General features: G+C 41.8%; 1 protein-coding gene across 2 annotated transcripts in view; it reads left to right on the forward strand.

Moving 5' to 3' along the window:
* Window positions 1–20,744, forward strand: part of SFMBT2 (Scm like with four mbt domains 2) — a 121,928-nt gene that overhangs the window by 59,588 nt on the left and 41,596 nt on the right. For both annotated transcript variants that reach the window (XM_009900248.2, XM_054177977.1), the window contains 3 exons: window positions 4,592–4,689; window positions 18,043–18,144; window positions 18,784–18,931. In XM_009900248.2, coding sequence (XP_009898550.1) covers window positions 4,592–4,689; window positions 18,043–18,144; window positions 18,784–18,931 — 348 coding nt within the window. The remainder of the gene's footprint in view (window positions 1–4,591; window positions 4,690–18,042; window positions 18,145–18,783; window positions 18,932–20,744) is intronic.

A 20,744-nucleotide genomic window follows, 5' to 3' on the forward strand; every position in this document is an offset into this window, starting at 1 on the left:
AGCAATTTGTCCAGGTTTGAGACTCTTTTTCCTTGTGCTGTGGCTGAACTTTCTCCTTGAGTGTGAAATGATAGCAGAAAGGGTAGGTGTTTCTGGTGTGACTTCTGTCCATCACATCTGATTCAGACTTACCCTGATAAATGCAATTGTCATGTTCACAACTCTGATCCTTGAGTCTACCTTGGGGTCTTGAATGCTTTTTGGAAGTCTGTTTTTCTTCCCTGATAGGTAGGAATCAATGGTCCCCGTCCCTTCTAAATTAGATGTGAATGCTGGAGAGCATGACAATCATTCACTCTGTTATTTTACAGAGTATTTGTGTCACAGAGAAACACTTTCTCATTGACCATCTTTGAACCCTTTTGACCTGTATAGGTTTGGTGGATCAATACAGAAAGGGCCCAAATAAGATTTGTACTTCCTCTTTTGCTTACTGCACTCTTTCTCTTCTCTTCTCTTTCCTTCTTTTATTTATTAGTGCTTGCTTCTCTATGGATTCCTCACCCTTCTGCCTTTCTTTTAATATTTTTTCAGTTGTCTTGTCTCTAGACTTGCTACTGGACTCTCTTTGCTGAAGTTGTTTTTATTTCTTTTCCCTTCTCCTTGATTTAATTCCTTTAAAAATGTATTTCTCTTGTTCTCATCTGCCTTCATCTGATACCAGTTTCCTTTCCTTGGCATTTCTCCGGTCATTCACTTTTTAGTGAACTTTGTTATTAATGATTTCAATGCCCAGATCTTCTTTCTCAGTTCCATTGGGTTAAATAGGTGGTCACTGACCTCTCCTAAAGTTGAGTCTTATAGGAGTTTGCAGAGAAAAGACCCTTTGGATCTGAATCCTTCTGTTTTCTCAAAAGTTCTATCCTGAGCACTTCCCCCACAGACCTTTCTTTGATCTTTCCTTCTGGTCCACCCAGCTATCAGGCTTTGCACTCCAGGCAGTAGCCAGTCAGAAACGGGTATCTGAGTTTCTGGAGTCAGGAATGCTGGTTGTTCCACTTCTGCCATAGTGGACTTTATCAGCCATTTGATGGCCTCCTAACATCGATATGTTCATGAAGCAGAACGGATGAATAAAGTATGAGACATTAACCCACAGGAAGAAGAAATGGGGAGGGGGGGAGGAAGTAGCTGTTCTTATAGTAGCTGTTTCCAATTAATGAATCTGCAAAAGAAATCTTGGAGAAAGCAGACAGACAATCATTAATGAGATGCAAGGATGAGATGCTGGCGGAAGAGAGCTCTAAAGAAACTTGGGGATGTTGCTACCAAACTACAAACTGCTGAAGGATGCAATTTCCAAAGGACCTCAGGCCAGGACAATGTCCTAGGGACACATTGTTGCCTGCTTACATCCTTCCTAGTGACTTCTATAGCAAATAGGATTAGGACTAGAAACACCCAGAATGGACCCTCTTAGGAAAGAGAGATCCTGTGAGCACTATGTTGGATGTTTACACATCAGGGATTAGATTCACCTGCTGTGGTGTAGGCATCAAAAAGAGTGTTCAGCATGAATTATGGCTTTCTCTTTATGATTGGTGGAGAAAAGGGGATGCCTAAGACAAGTCTAACATAGGTTAGATAAAATAACATCTTCATAAGCATATTTTTCCACTCATGGAGGTTCAAAGTAGTGAACACAGACCTGGTTGTCTAACTTTTGAACATCTAAAGCCAGTTAAACTGACTCTTTGATAACAGGAACAGCCTTAGACTGCATGTCAGAGTTATGAATCTTCTCCGAAGAGATGCTGAAGGATACACAGCTCCTCCCAAATCCAGCTGCATGGTCAATCGCTATCAAATGATGATGTTCGGTTACATGTCAGTTCCTCAGGTTGACAGTACTTTGCCTACCCTTGACTTGGAAACTGCATATGCACCTTCAGGTTTATTTCTTTTTGTTACTGGACTGATTTTTCTCTGTTGATCAACCCCTGGGACATTCCTGGTTTGGTTTCACTTTGCACAGCAGTTTGAAGTCAGTCTTTTGAAATGTAGAGCATTTCATGTAAAGAGGATCCCAAGGATCCATACATCTTCAGTGTTTTGGATGGAGAGATGTCTTTTTCTGAAGTCATCCATGTCCTAGTACCCATTTAATGTACAAGAATATGCAAGAGGGTCCTTAGGAAATAGTATCCTGCCTGTCTTCACCAAACGGCAACTTCCAAGGACTTTGCAACTCTCAGCAGTAGACTCGATGATCTTTAAGGTCTTTCCCAATCTACATGATTCTATGAGCCCTTTTAACTGAGGCAAAGAGGTCACAGCTCATTTGTTTTCCCTTCTCAGATGTATATCTGAATCTAAAATAAGCCTCTTTACTTGTGCAAATTGGCACTGGCTGTTTGACATAAAGCCACTGATGGTCTTACCTCAACTGTTTATGCATGGAGAGATTGCCTTCTTTTATGTTATTTTCCATTTAAAGACAAATTGGCAGTCATTTTAATTGCTTGCTCCTTGTTAACCTAAATACAAATTGACACAGTACACTTGGTTCAATTACCTGCAACCCTATCACTTAAACAAAATGCTTTATGCTCTCTTAACTGTGCAATTTACTGCCCATATACTTGCCTGCATAAGTGAGCTGCCACTGGTTAAATGTGCATATGGTATGTCTTGCTGCTTATTCAAACCATTGGATTTGTTTCTATAGCTTGATGTTTGTTGACAGTGTCCAAAGAAGTTACTGCTTGTTTTTATTGATTTTGGGCAAATTTTTCCAAATTACCCCTTTCTTCTTCTTTCCTGTGCTTTATTTCCTTCCATCACAGTAGAAATGAAGGGCTGGGCTCTTTTCAGTGGTTTCCAGTGATAGGACAGGGGCCAACGGGCGCAAATTGGAACACACAAGGTTGAATTAAGGAGAAGAATTAAGGAGAGCACGCAGCAGGATTTTCCAACACTTAGGTTCTTTGCTAGTTGAAACAAAAGTCTGGTTGCTGTTTGGGGCAAAGTTTTATTGTATTGAGTATATCCCTGTTTGGAGTTATTTAAACCACAAAAGGAAGAAACGGGGTGAGTCATTTCCTTCCCTGTTCTTCCAGCCAATCAGAGCTCCTGCAAGTAGGACAGAACTGGGCAACAAGGCTATAAAATAATAAACGGTTAGATAGTGAGTGCAGTTGTTAATGCTTGTGACCACTGCAAACAAAGACTCAAAATGCATCTTACCGTTAATAACCAGACAGCTGAGGAATTAAAAGTAGTGCCCTGAAAGGTTAACATTTTCCTTTAAGTGTGTATAAATTCACATGCGTATCCTCAATGTGTGTTCTGAAGTAGCAAGGTTTGATTCAGTGGAAGTATAAATACATCCACTTCCAGTGAGTGATTCTGCAAATCCTATTTTGATAAGGTCTTAAATCTGTTGAGATCAGAGCATAAAATTCACTTGTACCATCAGTGCTAGGTGAAAACAGTGCTTGCCAATTCTTTTTCTTACACATTTTATTTCCTCCTTCAGAATTGTAAGATGCAGCAGTAAATCTTTGCTAGCTGGTAAATATAGAGGGTTATTAGATATACAGAATTTAAATGCAAATTGGGCCAAACTGAACTGTGATGTAAGTGCATGAAGCCAAACTGAAGAAAGGCTTCACACTGTTCACTCCGTATCAAGGTTCAAGTTTATTATTGAGTACGTGTTCATTTCCATTTTAATAATTGTTGCAATCAATCTACTAATCTTGTCTCTTGAAGACCTTGATATGAATGTTCTGCAATAACTTGTTATGTGCAGGATAACAATATGTTTTCCAGGGCAGAAGTAAATCCAATATAGTGTTCTTCATCATACTATTGTTTCCTACATTGTTCCTTTTGATTCAGAGACTTTTTCCTGCACTGAACCGTAAAGGGCTTGTTAATACAATGATTGAATAATATTAAACCTATTTAAAGAAACTCACTGAAAGCAATGTGAATCTGCACAAAGATACTGCCTGAAAGTATAATGATGAAAATTCATAAGTGTAAGTTTTTTGAATTGGTGAGATATTCTGAGTGTTTGAGTGTGGTACCAACAAATGGGTCCGGGTGGAGATCTAGCTGAAATGATCTTTCCTACACCTAGACACACCCATCACAAACCCCTCCACCCTGCAGTAAATAAAACTTCAAAAGAAACAGAAGCCTTGGTAAAAATATTCCTGGTTTTGTTCAAATATAACTAGTATTGGCTGAGGACTTGAGGCTTCTCAAACTGAAATACATTAGGTATTTGGAGAACTGAAAATCAAAGGAATGCTTTGGTTTTTTTTGTTATTTTCAAGTAATGAGACAGTACTGTTCTCATTTCTTCAGCAGAGAATTAAGGACATGCCTTTTTTTCTGGGTTTTACTCCAGGATATAAAATACAATCATCCTCAAATATGCCCCTGCCAGATGCTTTTGTGTTGAATTTATCCACACTCTACAGCCTGGGATATACACACCGTTCATTTCATTTGTACTACCCATTTTTATGACACAGAAACTTAAGTCATGCAGAAATGTTTGATCCCCAAACAGTCATCTCTTGGCTTTGTTGTTGTGTTTATTTTTTATTTTATTTTATTTTATTTTTGTCATCATTAGATATCTATTCTCTGAAGACTATGTCTGAGTGGAAATGCGCTTTGGAAAAATCTCTTAATGATGCAGCAAATTTTCCTCTTCCAATGGAAGTGTTCAAGGTAAAAGAGACGCGTTTTTCCTTCATGCAATGAATAAATAGCATGCAGTGTTTAGTGGTTTCTGTTAAACTTTTGCAGGAGAGAATGTTGCTCTAATACATTACCGTGAAAGGTCACAAGTGAGATGTGTTTTTATACAATGCAGTTATGTGCAGACTTCCCATTCAGAGAACTGATTTCTTGCAATCAGTGTTTGCTAGCAGCTAGGGGTGCTCAGCGCTGATACCTCCAACATCACTTTTAATGGGACTTATTCTGTCAGAGCTGTGCAAGGGCATTGTAAACAACACTGAAATTGTAGGGTTTCAGATATGAAAGTTGACATAAACTGGACAAACTGGTACCTCGCACCAAAATTTTCATCTGATCACAAACCCACAAGGCAGAGAAACCTCCTTCAAGGACCTTTACAGGAAGTAGGACATGATTTTGCTTCCACATTTCTTTTTTTTTCCCCAATTTTTTTTCCCTTCCCACTCTGGTTTTTAATAGAGATAGGCTTCAGCCCTGAGGCACCAGTTTTAATTTCCCATCCAAATCTGCACTGCTATTAGTCACAATGGCTCCAGATAATCCTGATTTCTAGCTGTGTTTGTCTGGTTTCTAACAGCTGCATCCTCACTGCAGTTTGATGAGCAGCATGGCTGTGGGTAAGAGAGGATGCTCAGGGATGTGTGTTGCAGTGCAGTAGCTCCCTGCTGTCGCTGGTGTCAGCTTTTGCTTGGGGACCTGGGGCACCACAGTGTCCTCCTCACCACTGCTCCTGACTTGCATATCCTTGGGACCCTCTGGGTTCCTTGACTGCCTTTAAGCAACATTGCACTGTGACACCCCAAAACACCCATGTAATTACTTCATTTCACTTGTAGATGTGGCACTTAGGGACATGGTTTAGAGGTGGACTTCAATCAGAATGATGCAATCATAGAACAACAGGTTGGAAGGGACCTCAAGGGTCTTGGAAAAAAACATGGTCTAGACAAGATGACTGACCACCTTCTCCAGCTGAATCTTAAGAATGTCCAATACTGGGGAATCCACCACTCCCCTGGGGAGATGACAGTTTTCCTCACATCTAATAGCAGTCTCTCCAGGTGTAACTTCCCTCCTCTTTCCATATGGCTCTTTGTAAAAAGGGATTCTCCATCTTCTTTGTAGCCACTCTTTGAATACTGGAGCATGGTGACAAAAGTCTCCCCTAAGCCTTCTTTTCTCTAGGTCAAGTAAACCCAGTTCTCTCAGCCTTTCCTCATACGGCAGCTTCCCAGCCCTTGGATCATCTTTGTGGCCCTTCTCTGGACCCTTTCTAGCCTGTCCAAAATGGAGCACAGTATTCCAAGTGTGCCTGGACAAGTGCTGAGTGGGATAATGTCTTTGCAGTGTTAGGTTTATGGTTGGTCTTGATGATCTTAAACGCCTTTTTCAACTTAAATGATTCTATGATTGGAAGAAGCACTCATCATTTCCCAACACGGCTGGCATGGCACAAAACCCTGGTGCTGTCTTCACCCTTTCTGCAGGGACATGCCAGCAGCTTCCTGTGAGGAATTCACGCTCCTTGCTCAGCTCAGATGCACTTGAATTAGCAACATTAGTTTGGGAATGCATTGCTCATGTCCTGGGCAGGGCTCATTTGCTTGGGATGCAAAAGCTCTGCTAGGCCAGCTGAAGGGAGAAGTTATCTGTGCTGGCTTTCAGCAGGAAGGTGGGTTTGAGAAGCCCCATGTTTGATGGGAGTGGCTGTGGAGATTTTGATTCTCTGCCAATTATTTCACAAAATGTTTGAATCTCTTAAAGTTTGCATGTGTAGTTTCAAGATCAAAAATGCCTTGTGTGGGTCAGAAATTAATTGTGATAGGGAATGCCTAAAGTGTAAATTTTATTCCTGTCTGTAGGAAAGAGTGATGAATGTTCTGATGAGGCTCATAAAACATCCTTTTATTTTTTTTAAGTTTATAACTAACAGCTGTTTTCCTGCCTCTTCTCAGCATGCCAGGCTTAAACCCACTAATTTTAATTGTTGCATGTAGGTCATAAATTTAAGTTCAGTAAATCTCAGTTGCTGTGCCATGTGGTTGGAGCTTGCAAAGACATTCCCTTCAGAAGGCAATGCAAAACATAGGAATGCTTGAGTGGTCCAAGAGGAGGGTTACTTCAAGGCCAAATATGACTAAAAGGCAGGATTAGGTCAATAGTGCTTCTTTATTTGTAATGTGAAAGCTGAGCACAAGATGAACCAAATTGAGTTTCTGGTGTTATCTAAGGTCCTGCTGCTGGGAAGGCAGGAGACTGAATAAATTGTGTGTGGGCACCACTTTATTCTGGGTGAATCTACTTTCACCATTGAGGGTGAATCAACCCTATGTTGTGCCTCTTAATTAAGGAGAAAAGTATGAGAGCTTGGCCATACTTGTGAGCATGTCTGCCTCTAGTAGTGACTGAAACAGGAATTCAGGAAAGTGTTGAGGCAGAGAGGTTGAATTAAATGACCTTTAAAGGTCCATTACAACCCAAAATATTTTATCATTCTATGTGAAAGAACATTGGCTTATCTTACAAGATGAGGCAAATATTTTTGTGTGACCTTCAAAGAGAACCTTGCAGCCCAGGAAAAAAAAGTGTCGAGTCCAAAGGCATCTTTTACATTTTGGGTTTTATCCTTTTTTTAAATTTTTTATAAATTACTTTGCAAACCCAACACAGAAGTAATGTCTCTACATGGTGCCTGGGGCTCTGTGCTACTGTAACTGTCATGTGTTAGATGAGATATAAAACACAGGGTTTGACAGCTGGCAACTGTTAAAGATCTTCTGGAAAGCTGGAAATGTTTACTTTGGCAGATATGGTAAACTGCACACCGAGCAATTATATTCTGCATTTTCCACAGTTCCCTGCAGAAATCCATCACTGAGGAGAGTGTGTGAGCTTGCTCCACAGACATGAGTGGTCCCTAGAGTGAGCATGTGCATATTTGGCTGGATGAGAGTTTAAATTGCTGTTGTCCTTTGAGTTATGCGTGACTGTGGGCAGTGTCATTAATGTGCCATCAAACTGGTCCCATGTGGTGGTGCTGGGAAAGCAGATCTGCATTTGTAGTGTGGGAAGTGGCTTCTCTTATGGATCTATCAGCCCACTGTTGCTGTTTGTGCTGATGCTCTTTGGTTTTGGTGTAATAGCGTTAGGTTCCACCTGAGAGCCCATAAGCCATGGATTTGAACCTGAATTGTTGATGCTCAGAAGTGCAGCAGAGCTGAACTTGGGTGTGATGGTCTTTGGCAGCAGATCCAAAAATCCTTTGCAAAAGCATAGCCCTGATTCCCTCCTGGCATCCAAGGAGAGGGCATCAGCCACCAGACCACACGAGCTCGTTGCAAAAATCGAGGAGGAGACTGCAAGCAGAATCTTCTTTTTTATTTCTTCTGCTATTTTACACTTGGCCATATGTTGAAAGTGTTTGCAAAATGCTTTAGGATCCTTTGAGAAGGAATGTTGATGTTCAGCTTCCAGAAAATGCTGCTATTATGTAGCTACTAAACATAGTGTTTTGCAAACTGCACATCCTGGAATAAGTTTGGTGGTTTTTTCTTTTTTTTTTTCCTTCACAAAGGCTTTCTGCAATGCCCCCTTTCCTCTGCTGTTCTGTTCTTTTCAGGAAACATGATGAACCTCAAAGAAAACTAAATACAGGCAGGATTTTCAAAGGCTGCAAACTCAAGGAGATCTGTCAGTTTTTTTCTGCTTTGATTTGAGGATGCTGTAGGGATCCCTCATATTTGGCCAGGGACCTGTCACAAACAATGGCTTAGTATTCAGAGGACACCTAAGAAAATGACCAGGGCTTTGGGTATGAATAAGGGTGGTCCAGCTGTTAAGAGAATCTGATTGCAAATGAAGTGGACAATTTTAGCTGTTTGTTTCAGTGATGGCATTGCTGGTGCTCTCTATCAGAGACTCTTCAGGAAGTCAGAATGCAAACACAGCACCTTCAAGCCCTAATGTTTGTGCATCACTGTATTTTTTTAGAGTTAAAGCCTTGTGTCTTGGGTGAGATAAATGCTGGACAGATCATGGGATTTAGTTTCCTAGAGAGGTGGATAGCATCCTGAGGATCTTTTCTCACATCTCACTATGCTTTGCCTGGTCTGCTGTCATATCTGTGGGTTGCATGCAGATGATGTGGATCCTTAGGTGTCTTCCAGCTTACACCAGACACCTCTGTTTGGGCAACTAAATCCTACCCAGGATCTGGGATGCTCATCATTTTTCCCTGTTTGTTGCATGTGGGCATTCTATTTCTAATTCCCTCCAATTGCCATAAAGTGGATCCCGATGACTAGCTTGCATGGAGCTGTCACCAGCCTCATCGTTAACCCAAACTCTCTTAAACTGCTTGAAAAGCACAGACTCTTAGGAGGGAGAGGTGTTATCTAAAACAGGTGGCAATTCCTGATTTATAGTCTTTGGTTCCATCCCCTTGGCTCCACCCTCAGGTCCTCCTTTGTATTTATTTTTTTTAAATTTTTTTTTTCCCATCTCAAAATTGTTCTCTCTCAGACAAAAAAGATGGCGACACTACGCTCAGCCCCGTGTTCCCTTGTTTCTAACTGGAGCTTTTGTATGGTTCCTGTAATTATTACTTATTATGGAAGGAATGAACTGGGACAAATCCTGCTAAGGAGAGTGAGGAAGGGACCACCTATCACCCAGTCAAGAGCTGCCCCCCGAAATTCAGGATTGAATGGTGACTCTAGTTCATTGGAAGGGTTACTGAACACTGAAACGGGCTTGCAAGGGAGGTGGTTGTGTCCCCATCCCTGGATACACTTAGGAGACAAGAATGGACATGGTTTACCACCAGACTTTGTAGAGTTATATGGTGGTTGGACTTGATGGTCCCAATGATGTTTTTCCAGCCAGAACAACTTGATGATTCTACACACAAAAGTATGAAGACAAATATTAAACAGGATACCTTGTCCCACTCTAAAAGACAGTTTTCCATTAGATTGTGTGTTTTAATTCTAAGAGTAAGATAGACTATTTCTGCAAGCCTTTGATTTAATTATAGGTTTTTTTTAAAGGAGGGTGGTATCTCCCAAATTTAACAAACCCTTTGGGTTTTTAATTTTTTCTTCTCTGTTAGTTTAAATGTAGGGTAAATGTAAAACAGAGAAACCCAAGGGTTGCTTTTTGCTCAGGGACAATCCTGACCTGGCTATATGAGTAGACTTGAAGCCCAGCAGGGTATTTTCTGTCTTCCTGCTTCCATAATAGATGAGCATATATTGATGCAGTAGGTTATAATGAACGTGTTTTTGGTTTCACTTGGAAGCCAAATCCCACCATAAGCCATCCCCAGCCCCTTCATGCGCTGATGGCTTGGCTGGCCCTCACTGTGCACGCTGTGCTTTAATAACCCGTGAGTCGCCATGTTGTTTGCAGGCTGCCAGATTATTTATTCTCCATCTGTTCTTCCCCATCCGTAGCACTCGCCAGCCCTTCTTCCTGACTGCTATTTGCCTGTCTGGGAGACATGCACAGTGTCTCAGTCCCTCTGTTGTTCAGCTGCCTTTTGACCTACTCCTGTCTCAGCTCGTTAAAGCCATTTATCTGTGTAAGACCTAGGAAACATCATTAGGAGTATACTGCAAAAACCTCTATGAATGTAGCTGCCTTCACAACTCTTGGGAGCATGGATGTCTCTGATATCAAAGGAGCCACTCAGGTATGATGGAGACTGGTGCTACCTCTGTGGACCAGGGAAAAGTTCTAACCTATCTGCAGCTCCTTTCTGGCTGTGGATTTTGCAAGGAAGCTGGTAGGGAGAACAGTCCAAGGAGGTGAATGAAGCCAAGTTCAGTCTGAGATGCCCCAAGGGTCTGTTTGGCAGAACCATATGAAATTCAGGGTTGAAAGAGAAATTTCAGAGTCAGTTCAAGCAAAACAGATGGTCCGAATGAGAACCAGGTCCCTCAAACCCGCTCACCCCTCTAGCTGTGTATTTAACATGTGTGGTTGTCCTTCTCCATTACATGTTAAGGTCTCTCAGAATGATGAGAGGTTAGCAAAATGATCTGAACCATTTTACGTACCGCATCTAGGCTTGGTTTGGAGGGGTTTGTGCATAACAACCTGAGCTCTTGCCTCCTGCATCCCTGGGTGTGGCAATTTTTTTCCACTGAGATGGGCTAATGAGCACTTATAACCATGTAGGGGATGAGTGGTACCTAGAAATAATCCATCTAAAGATGGATTATTTTTCTTAAAGAAAACAACTGCCAGCTCTGGTCCGTAGCTGTGTTGTGGAGTGGTTGGAGCTCACAGTATGTGCTAAAATTTATTTTGACCCTCTCTTCTCCAGCAAAACCTCATTCATTTCTCAATAGCAAATTCAGTAAACTAGTGCCTATGAGGACTTGTTCCCTGTTTGTGGCTGAGGTATCTATTTAGAGGTGTGAAAAGAGACACCGGTGCTTGACTTTGAGCACTCAAGTAGATGTTTCCACTTGTGTTTTCCTTTCCACCTGACTTTTACACCTATTAAATGAGACCTCTGTGTGTGACACAACCAGGATTCATTAGTGAACACTTGTGGAATGGTGGAGCAATCTTGAATGGTGTAAGATGTTGAAATAACCAAACCAAACACATGAAAAACCCCAAGTGGATGCCTTGTCTGCCTCCTTTACCTCTGCCTCCGGTGCTTCCACGGCCCAGGCGAATCAAAGCAGGTGCTGTGTAGGAGGAGATCTTTGCCCTAATGCCATCTGTGGCAGGCCGAGCCATACGGAGAAGGTATATTTGGATTGAGACTGGCTACTCTGCGATGTTGCTGTTTCTATGGAAACTATTTTTTTTGTTCAACCACAGGAGCTTAAAATCTGTAGGGCTAAATTCCATCCCAAGCAGAAGCCTCTACAGTTTTTAAGGGGCTCTTGGGTAGGTGCAGTTCATAGCTGGCTTTCGTACTCATTACTTCAGGGTCACAGTATCTCTAAAACATCCTTCCTGGCACCCTTTCCTCTCCATCTCACTTCATATGGCTACAGTTTGGTCTTCCCGTGATGGCACTTGTCAAGCCGAGGGACAATTTGCTGGTATCGTGTCTTAGCGCAGGGTTTTTGTCTCCCTGCAGAGAGTGTGTCTTCAAGGAAAATTGCCCAATGTTTAGCAACGGAAGTTGGTGAATTGCAAACCACACTGATTCATCTGCAAATAATGCAGAGGGTTGCATTTGGGAGAGTTTCTCTTTTTTTAATTTTTTTTTTTCCTTCTCAATTAAAAAACAAATGCCAGATTCCTGTAGAGGCAGTTTAACCGCTGCTATTACTGTGTTTGTGACTGGCTACCACACATGAGCTTTGTGATTAAAATTAGGCTATTAGAAGCAGCCAGTTTCTTGGAGAATAAGAGAAAACACTGGGGGAAAGCGCTTTCTTTGTAAACAAAACCAGAATCAAATAATATGTTTCCAATCACACTAGATGGGGCCCACTTCTGTGTCTTTTAGTAGGGAAAAACGGGAGAGATGTGACTGGAGACAATAGCATTTCACACTGTTGCAGTTCATGAGGATTAGAGGAGGCTCAGGGCAATCATTTATTCAGTGTTCAATGTTTCTGATCAGCCCCTTGAATTTGCAACTTTCCAGCATCCAGACTTAGTTCTGAATTCTGCATAGAGATGCAGTCTTACAATTGCTGTGATTATGACTATCCTGTACCAAAAGAGCCCTGGCTTTTAGGGTGTTTAAAAATTAGAGTTCAGTTTTGAGCTTATAACTCAAATAGTATACATTACTCAGAGTGTAATAGTATATATACTCAAAGAGAGTATATAACTCAAATGTAATCTATTGTATGTTAGAGTTTAAATATATAATCTTATTATAGATAAGAGTGTATAGCTTTCTTCTATCTGTACACTGCTGCTGGGTTTAAATGAGATGAGCCCAGCGTCCTACGCTGAGCAGAAGGGCCTCAAAATGAGCACTGCACAATCTGAAGGTGATGTCTTTCCTTGGATTTGTAGACACAGCTAGGGCAACCAGCCCAGAATACAGCTTGCCTGATTGTCACAGGCAAAAGCAGCTTAACTAAGTCCCCCTTGTTCTATCTGCATGACCCACTGCACTGTAAAATTACCTGAACTCCAGCCTTGTGGCATGGGCAAATATGAGTTTTACACTTAAATAACCTTTGTTGAGTCAAAATACTCAGATATCAGGTAGAGTTAGCAAGATAGTTAGGCAGCAGAAAGAGCAGATGACTATCATAACATAATTTTGAAGCGTATCTTTTTGAGTTCAAGATCTAAAGCCAATGCTTAGTGACTTTGTTATTAGGACTTCAACATGTCACCCAGACAGATACTTCCCTAAAGCCTATCTGCAACCTTAAAAGTCTGAATACTTATGCAAATCTCTTTGTGGAGCTCTTTTGGAATGACATTTAGGCTCCCAAGTCACCTGACTCTTTTGAAACCTGCACTGCTAGTGGCTCTTTAGCTATGAAGGAGGAAATTATGTTGGTATCTCAGTACTTAAAGAGGAGGTTTGGGAATTAGGAGCCTGGTTTTCCTCACAGCACTGTTTCTGACTTGTTATTTGACCTTCAGACATTCCAGCTTTTAGCCCTGCAGGTGATGCTGGTTGCAGTAAGCTGTTGCAAAGCCCATCAGTGTTTTTGAGGCAGGGTTTTGGAAAAACACACCATGTGAAGATAGAGACAGCGATGCCGGTGCATTATCAAAGTGGAGCTGTCTTTCAGGTGGCCCAGAGGGTCACAGCCTGTGCACACTGGCAAATTTGAAAGTACATACTGCTCTCAAACTGTGTGAAGCTGAGTTTAATTGCTTCTTGGGGTTGGTAGTGAGAGCGGTGACAGCCCTGTCTTTTGCCAGGGGGTTTGGGCTGTAAGTGACAGACATTCAGTGGAGGGTTATGCAATTTCCCATTCATTACCTGTGAGAGCCGTTGCAGGCTGTAATCCATCATGTGAGAGTGTGACCCTCTGCATGAGCAACTGTGGTGCTTGTACTGTGTTAATTCATTGTACTTTCTGTGGCATGATTTTTTGCTTTGCTGTGAGGGACCCTTCTGCATTCAGTCAATTGGCAATCCATCTTTCTTGATTCCTCTTGAACAGCCACAGAGTCACAAAATTACAGAATCACAGAATACCAGGTTGGAAGGGATATTAAAGATCATCTAGTTCAACCTGTCTTAGGAAAACTTTGTTCTAGTAAAGGTGTCCCAGCACCTTTCCAACTGAATCTTAAGTGTCCAGTATCAGGTAATGCACTACTTTCTTCGGGAGATTATTCAAATGGTTGATTGTTGTCCTTGTGAGAGATGTTCCTCTAGTGCCCAGTCAGAATCTCCCCAGGAGTAACTTGTACCCATTATTCCTTGTCTTTTCTGTGTGACTCCTCACAAAAATAGAAGCCGTATCTTCTCTGTAGCCAACATTTGAATTCTGGATCATGGTGAGGTCTCCCATGACTCCTTTTCTCCAGGCTGAACAAACTCAGTTCTCTCAAGTCTTTCCTCATATGGCAATTTCCCAGTCCTTTAATAACCTTTGTGGTCCTTCTCTGGACCCTCTCCTGCACTTTCGCACTTTCTTGTGTAGTGGGGACCTAAAATGGACACAGTATGCCAGGTGTGTCCTGATAAGTGCTGAGTAGATGGGCATAATGACTTCTTTATCTCTGTTGGTGATGCCCTTGTTCATGCAACTAAGCATGCTGTTGGCTTGCTTTGTCACAGCAGCAGGAAACTATTCACTCATACTGAGCCTACTGTCCGCCAGGACACCCAGGTCCCTTTCCACAGAGCTGCTCTCTGGCCAGCTAGATCCCAGCCAGTGCTGCATTCTTGGATTATGTTTTCCCAGGTGCAAAACCTTTCACTTGCCTTTGTTGAACTTCTTAAGATTTTCATTAGTACACCCTTTCAGCCTATGCAGGTCTTCCTGCAGAGTAGCTCTCTGTTCCAAAGAGTCCACTTCCCCACTCAGTTTGCTATCATCAGGGTACACTCAATCCCCTTATACTGATCACTGATAAAGATAGTAAATAGTGTTGGGCCCAATATTGATCCATGGGAGACCTCACTTGTGACAGATAGCTAATTTGGAAAGTAACTATTTTTCAGAACCCTGACAGCCAGTTCCCCACCCACCAGACAGACCACTTGTCTGGACCATATTGAATCAGTTTCTCTAGGAGGAGGCTGTAAGAAACCATATTGAAAATCTTAGAGGAATCCAGGTAGACAATGCCCATTTTGTTGTAGAAAGGGTATTTCCATCACCTAGCTGGGGCTTGTGAACCCTGGGACAGGCAGTCCACTGAATTAAATCCATGTGGTCAGTGAGGCTGCTCCTGGGAAGCATTGCCTGCCAATAGGAATGAAGTTTCACCATTGCATGAAGCTATGAAATGCTCTAGCTGATAAAAAATACTCTGCCTATTCATCTTCATTTCAAAGAAAATTGAAACTCACTTGGAGAAGTTGCTAAGAAATAATGGCTGATGACATCCTCATTGGTAACTTTGAATGCTGTGAAATAGCAGTAAAGGGTTGGATTCTGCTGCCTAAAATCATTTCAGGAAAGTCTCACCCCTCCACTCCTCTTCCTGTAGCTGCTTTTATTAAACAGAAATCTTCCCTGTCAATGTGAATAAAGGGAGGAGAGAGCAGTTCATTATCCAGTGTATCACTTTGAGTCTAATACTAATTAAAAGCTTTGCCTTCACTTCTGTGAAACCTATTCTTAGAAATTATGTAAATTAATTGGAGTTTTGAAGAGGAGCATATGCCAAATCTTAAGTAATTCCCTGCTGGCTAAGGCAGCTCCAACAGTGGAACCAGAAAATGGCATCAGGATCTTTTTTATTCCCTTTTTTTGTGTGTGACTGCAGAAATCTGAGGCTGCTTCGGTAAATTTTGATGCTTCTCTTTAGCAAACATCCAAGACAGATCAAATATCCGGACCTTGACCATTTGCAGAGCGGTACCATACAAAGAGGTTTTTCTCCCTGAAAGCTTTTCCATCTCAAAAATGACATTTAACACAGACAAGCTTTTTACTTCTTCAGCCCTTCTCCAAACAAATGTGCGTCCCTGCTTCAAAGAGGGATTTTGACCCTCAAAAGGGAGATGTACCTGAGATCCCATGAAATCCCCTTGTGACTTCACTCTTGCTATTGATTTAATGGGGAAGATATTTACATGCTGCGCTGAATGAGATGGGATTTGATCCTAAGGTACATAGCATGCGGAGACAAGAGGATAGGCTTTTGAAGTAAAGCAGTCTTAAATGTTACTAGCTTTCATCCCCTCCCCGCCCCACGTGATTATTTTTGCCTTTTGAAAAGGGCCAAAACACAGAAGATTTGAACTAAAGAACATGATTCGAATGAAAATGAGAGGCAATATGATTTGGCCTTAATATATTTTGGTCCCAATCAACAAATCACCTAAGTTGATGAAATTACATGTGTGTTTAAAGATAAACATGATTAAGTACTTAGTATCTTGGCTTATTATGGATTGAAACTGGCTATGAGCATGCATTGCAGCGTGGAACTTTTGATGGGAAGATGCTGCAATGTATGCTTCCAGATGAGCATTTTGTGACGTTGCCTTTTCTTTACAAGCTCACCCTAAGGAATAAGAGATTCTGATGCCTCATGCAGGAGGCATCAGCCCTCCAGTCCAGATGCTTTTGTTGTCATTGGAGATTGGAAGTTTTGTGCTGGTGAGGTCTGATTTTTGCAGCCATTGTCTTATCCCAGCTGAAGCAGTTATGAAAAGCTGTTCACCTGATCCATCCTTGGTACCATGCAACAACTCTGTACAAGGAATCAGATCCTCTTCAGGCTTTTATTCAGTGAAACACTGGCTATGCAAAGTTGCTAGAAATGAGTCTTTTGTGACTTGGGGGCTTTAATGATATAGAAGTGACTACCAGCAAGTGCAAAAGGGAGGACTCCACCAAGGGTAGTGTGGCCAGCAGGTCAAGGGTGAAGATTCTGTCACTCTCTTCAGCTCTGGTGAGACCTCACCTGGAGAAATGTGTCCATCTCTAGGATTTTTGGCATGAGAAAGGCATAGACCTGTGGAAACAGATCTACAGGAGGCCAAAAAATGATCAAAGAGGTGGAACATCTGTGAAGAAAGACTGAGAGTTGAGGTTGCTCAGCCTAGAGAAAAGATTCCAGGGAGACCGTACTGCAACCTTTCAGTACTTAAAGGGACCTATAGAACAGATGGGGATAGCATTTTTAGCAAGGCCTGTTGGGACAGGAGAAGGAGTGATGGTTTTAAGTGGAAAGAGGGGAGATTCAGACTAGATGTAAGGAAGAAATCTTTTACACTGAAGCTCAGGTTGCCCAGGGGGCTGGTGGATGCCCCATCCCTGGAAACATTCAAGACCGTGTTGGATGACGACCTTTTATGGTCTGTTCCAACCCAAACCATTTCATAATACTCTAAATATGGCTGATATTTATGCTGCACCCTAGAACTCCTGAATGTCTTCTCCTTCCTCAGGTTTCAGTTCCTTTGCTCTGGATCATTATTGGTAAATCTTCCTCAGTTTCCCCACCAGTATGTACTTCTGCTGTGAGACTAAATCTGTGATGATTTTTTCCAACTGCTTGTTCGTTCTCACAGAAAAAAGCTCCTTAACATTGCAAGCTGCTAAGATGAAAACAACAATTCATTTAGCTGTAGTTGAAGCTTGTAAAAATCCTTATCTCTAATGGCACCAGGAATGTACGATCCCAAAATAGAAGTTGTTAAGTTTACAAGTGAAGACAGTTCTTGGGAACAGAAAGCACAGTGACATGCAACTTCAGATCAATAGAAAATCATTTTAGAACAGGAGTACAAGGTGTAGTAATGAATGCAGATGGGAATGACATTGCTAACCACTTATCAGATAGCAGGCTTTGTGCTCATAGTTTGGAGTTGTCTGTATGTGTGTGTTAAATATAACATCAGCTCTTTCTATGCTCCTGTTGGCTAATGCACAGATGATTTGGAAACACTAAAGGACATTTTTATTTAATAAGCATAAAATATGATTATTACCCTGGCATTAGGATGTCAACTGGTATGCCTAGTAGAAGGACTTTGATAAATGTTAAACACTGAACTGCTGAGTTGAACCTGGGCTGCTTCTGAGTTTTGGGACTACGTATTACTGCCGTCCCTGAAGCTTTTGTGTGCAACCCTCTGGATGCAACCAGGTTTGATCCGCGCTGGAAATGTTGCAATGGGCATTTACTTTGGTGGACAGTGTGGTCATACCATGTGCTCCTCTTCCCTATTTCTTCCTGCAGGACCATGCTGATTTACGCAACCACTTCTTCACTGTGGGCATGAAGCTGGAGGCAGTGAATATGAGTGAGCCGTTTCATATTTGTCCTGCATCAGTGACCAAGGTGAGCTCCCAGAAAGGACAAATAAGAGCCTGATTAGGAACCTCATGTAGGAAAACCCATGAGTGGTACTTAATTGGCTGGAGACCGCATTAAGAAATATGTTTAAAATTCAGGGATATTCCTAATGAATGGTTTCTTTCCCACAAGCATCACCAGCTGACTACAGCACGTAGGTGCAGTAGGGATGAACATGCCCATCTACAGCTTCCATGCAAAAAAAAAATAATTTTAAAAATCCCTCTTTAGGCTCTGTCTCTCCTCCATGCATATGCACTTTCTCTGCACATCTGGGAAGCCTTCTGAAATAAACCAGCTGGGTGGAGGTGGTAGCTGAATATTTAATCCACACTCCCAAAGGCAAGAGAGAGGAAGGCTATGGGGATCTTCAGGATGTCCTTTAGTCCCTGCTCAGCTATGGGCCAACTGAGTGACCCCAAACTCCAGCACTCAGTTTCTTCAGCTTACCCATCTCTAAAACCCAGGATTTGATCTCCTTGGTAGAAACACTTTGATGAAAAGTGTTAGATGAAACCAGGTTATTTTCAGATGCAGTGTGATTCCAAAGCCTGACTGTTTCAGCTTTCCTAATGTTGCAGCAATTTAACTTCTGATTTTGTTATCTTCTTTTTCACCCCTTAGGTTTTTAACAATCATTATCTACAAGTGACCATTGATGACTTGAGACCTGAACCCAGCAAAATATCAATGCTTTGCCATGCAGATTCCTTAGGGATCTTGCCAATACAGTGGTGCCTTAAAAACGGAGTCAATCTCACACCTCCCAAGGGTTTGTATTCCTTCTCAGTGATTTGCAGGTTTCCTCTGAAGGAAGTTTACTTGTTATTATTGCTTTTTAAAACCATGATACTGTTCACTGAAGGGCATCACCGTAAGTATCTTCAAGCCAGAGTAGCTCTCTTGAGTCACTGAGGCTGTTCTGGGTCCTAGAATCTCTGCAAACGTGTCTTGTTGGTGGATTGATGTCTGTGTACTTTGCAGTCTGGAGCAGGCTGCACCAAAGCCTACTGAATTCATGTGAAATGTATCTTGGTGATGCTTTGTGCATGTTGAAAGCAGAAGATGCATTAATTTCATACCATACTAGGGGAAAACCAGGCATCTCCCTATAGCATCGAGGTACAACACTGAGACCAAGCAAAGATCTTAAATCTAAATGTCTAAACTAAACTTGCAGCTGACTGCCCAGGAGCGTGTAGGCATTTCCTCCCGTCTCAAAAATTCCCAGGCGAGGGCAAACTGCGAGCAGCGTTCAGGTCAGAGCCAGGAGAAACAGCCTCCAACTGAGCTATTTCCCAACTTTGTAGCAGTGCAGTTAATTACTTGCAATTCCAGACAACCACCTGCAGTGCCCTAGCAATATTTCTTTGCTTGCAAAATGTGTTGGTTCTTTGAAATTTTAGATTTTTGAAGCTGGCTGGGATGTTTACCGCTTGGGAGAAAATCGAATGACTCAAAAAAAGAAGAAAAAAATCCCATTAAATTTTGTACATGCAGGTTTGTTTCAGTTTTGGAAAAAAAATACTGCTGCCCAATCCAGTGAAGTGAAGGGTTATTTCCTACCAGATTCTGAGTCCTCTTTTGTGTGTCCAGAGCATCTCTTCAGCACATGCAATCTGAAATTCCATCCCCCAAGTCCTGGAGTTCTGTGCGTGCAGCTGCATATGGTGCATCCATGATTACCCTGTGCTTTTACTGAAATAAACATGCTGTCCAGAGGCTTTAAGCTCCCTCCTGCTTAAATTCAGGTATAATGATAATGCCTGTGTAAGTGCTCACTGGTATTGGCTAGCAAAGTTGCTGAAAATTGAAGCAAATGGAATGGTTTGGGTTTTTTTTAACCTCAAGTTCGCATGCTGCATCCTCCCAGACCAGCTAATTAACTAAAGCAGCCCTCAGACCAAACATTTCTCTTTGCAAGGTCATGACTTAATAATTTCCAGTCCATGCTGGTACAAAGCCGGTCTGAGATGGTGTTTCCTGGGTCAAGTTCATGGAAACAACCTTTTAGATGCCAAATTTCTTGGAAGTGTCATATGGCTGGTAAAGTCTGAGGGGCAGGTGAGTACATTGTGTGATATCTGATGAGTAGGGTCCACCTGAGAAAGTCTCCCCTTATTCCTCTGGTTTGCTTTCTGTTCCAAAAATCTGAAATTGTAGAGGGAAGCTACTAAACAGGCTTAAAGCAGGTGGCAGATAGATGCATGCTATATATTGCTGTGTTTCTTAGACTATGTGTGAGGGCTTCCTACCCAAACTGCATCTTATCACCTTTGGTGTCAAAACCAGCTCCCATTGGCACATTCTTTGACTTAACTAAAATATAATCAGACATTGGAATGGTTTCATTAAAAAAATAAACGAAAGCTCAACAGACCACCAAAAAAGACATTAGAAGGAAAGTGAAAGGAATCCAAATCCCCACTGAGGGAACTGGTCTTCTCTGAGCAGAATATCAGCTTTGGATGGAGAAATAGCCAGGATTGATATGAGAAAGTGGCAACACTGTGAAGGGAGGAATAGAAAAGAAATAGAATAAATCGAGTTGGAAGAGACCTTCGAGATCATTGTGTCCAACCCAT

The sequence above is a fragment of the Dryobates pubescens genome, chromosome Z (genome assembly GCF_014839835.1).
Source record: "Dryobates pubescens isolate bDryPub1 chromosome Z, bDryPub1.pri, whole genome shotgun sequence".
In the NCBI taxonomy this organism is placed as follows: Eukaryota; Metazoa; Chordata; class Aves; order Piciformes; family Picidae; genus Dryobates; species Dryobates pubescens.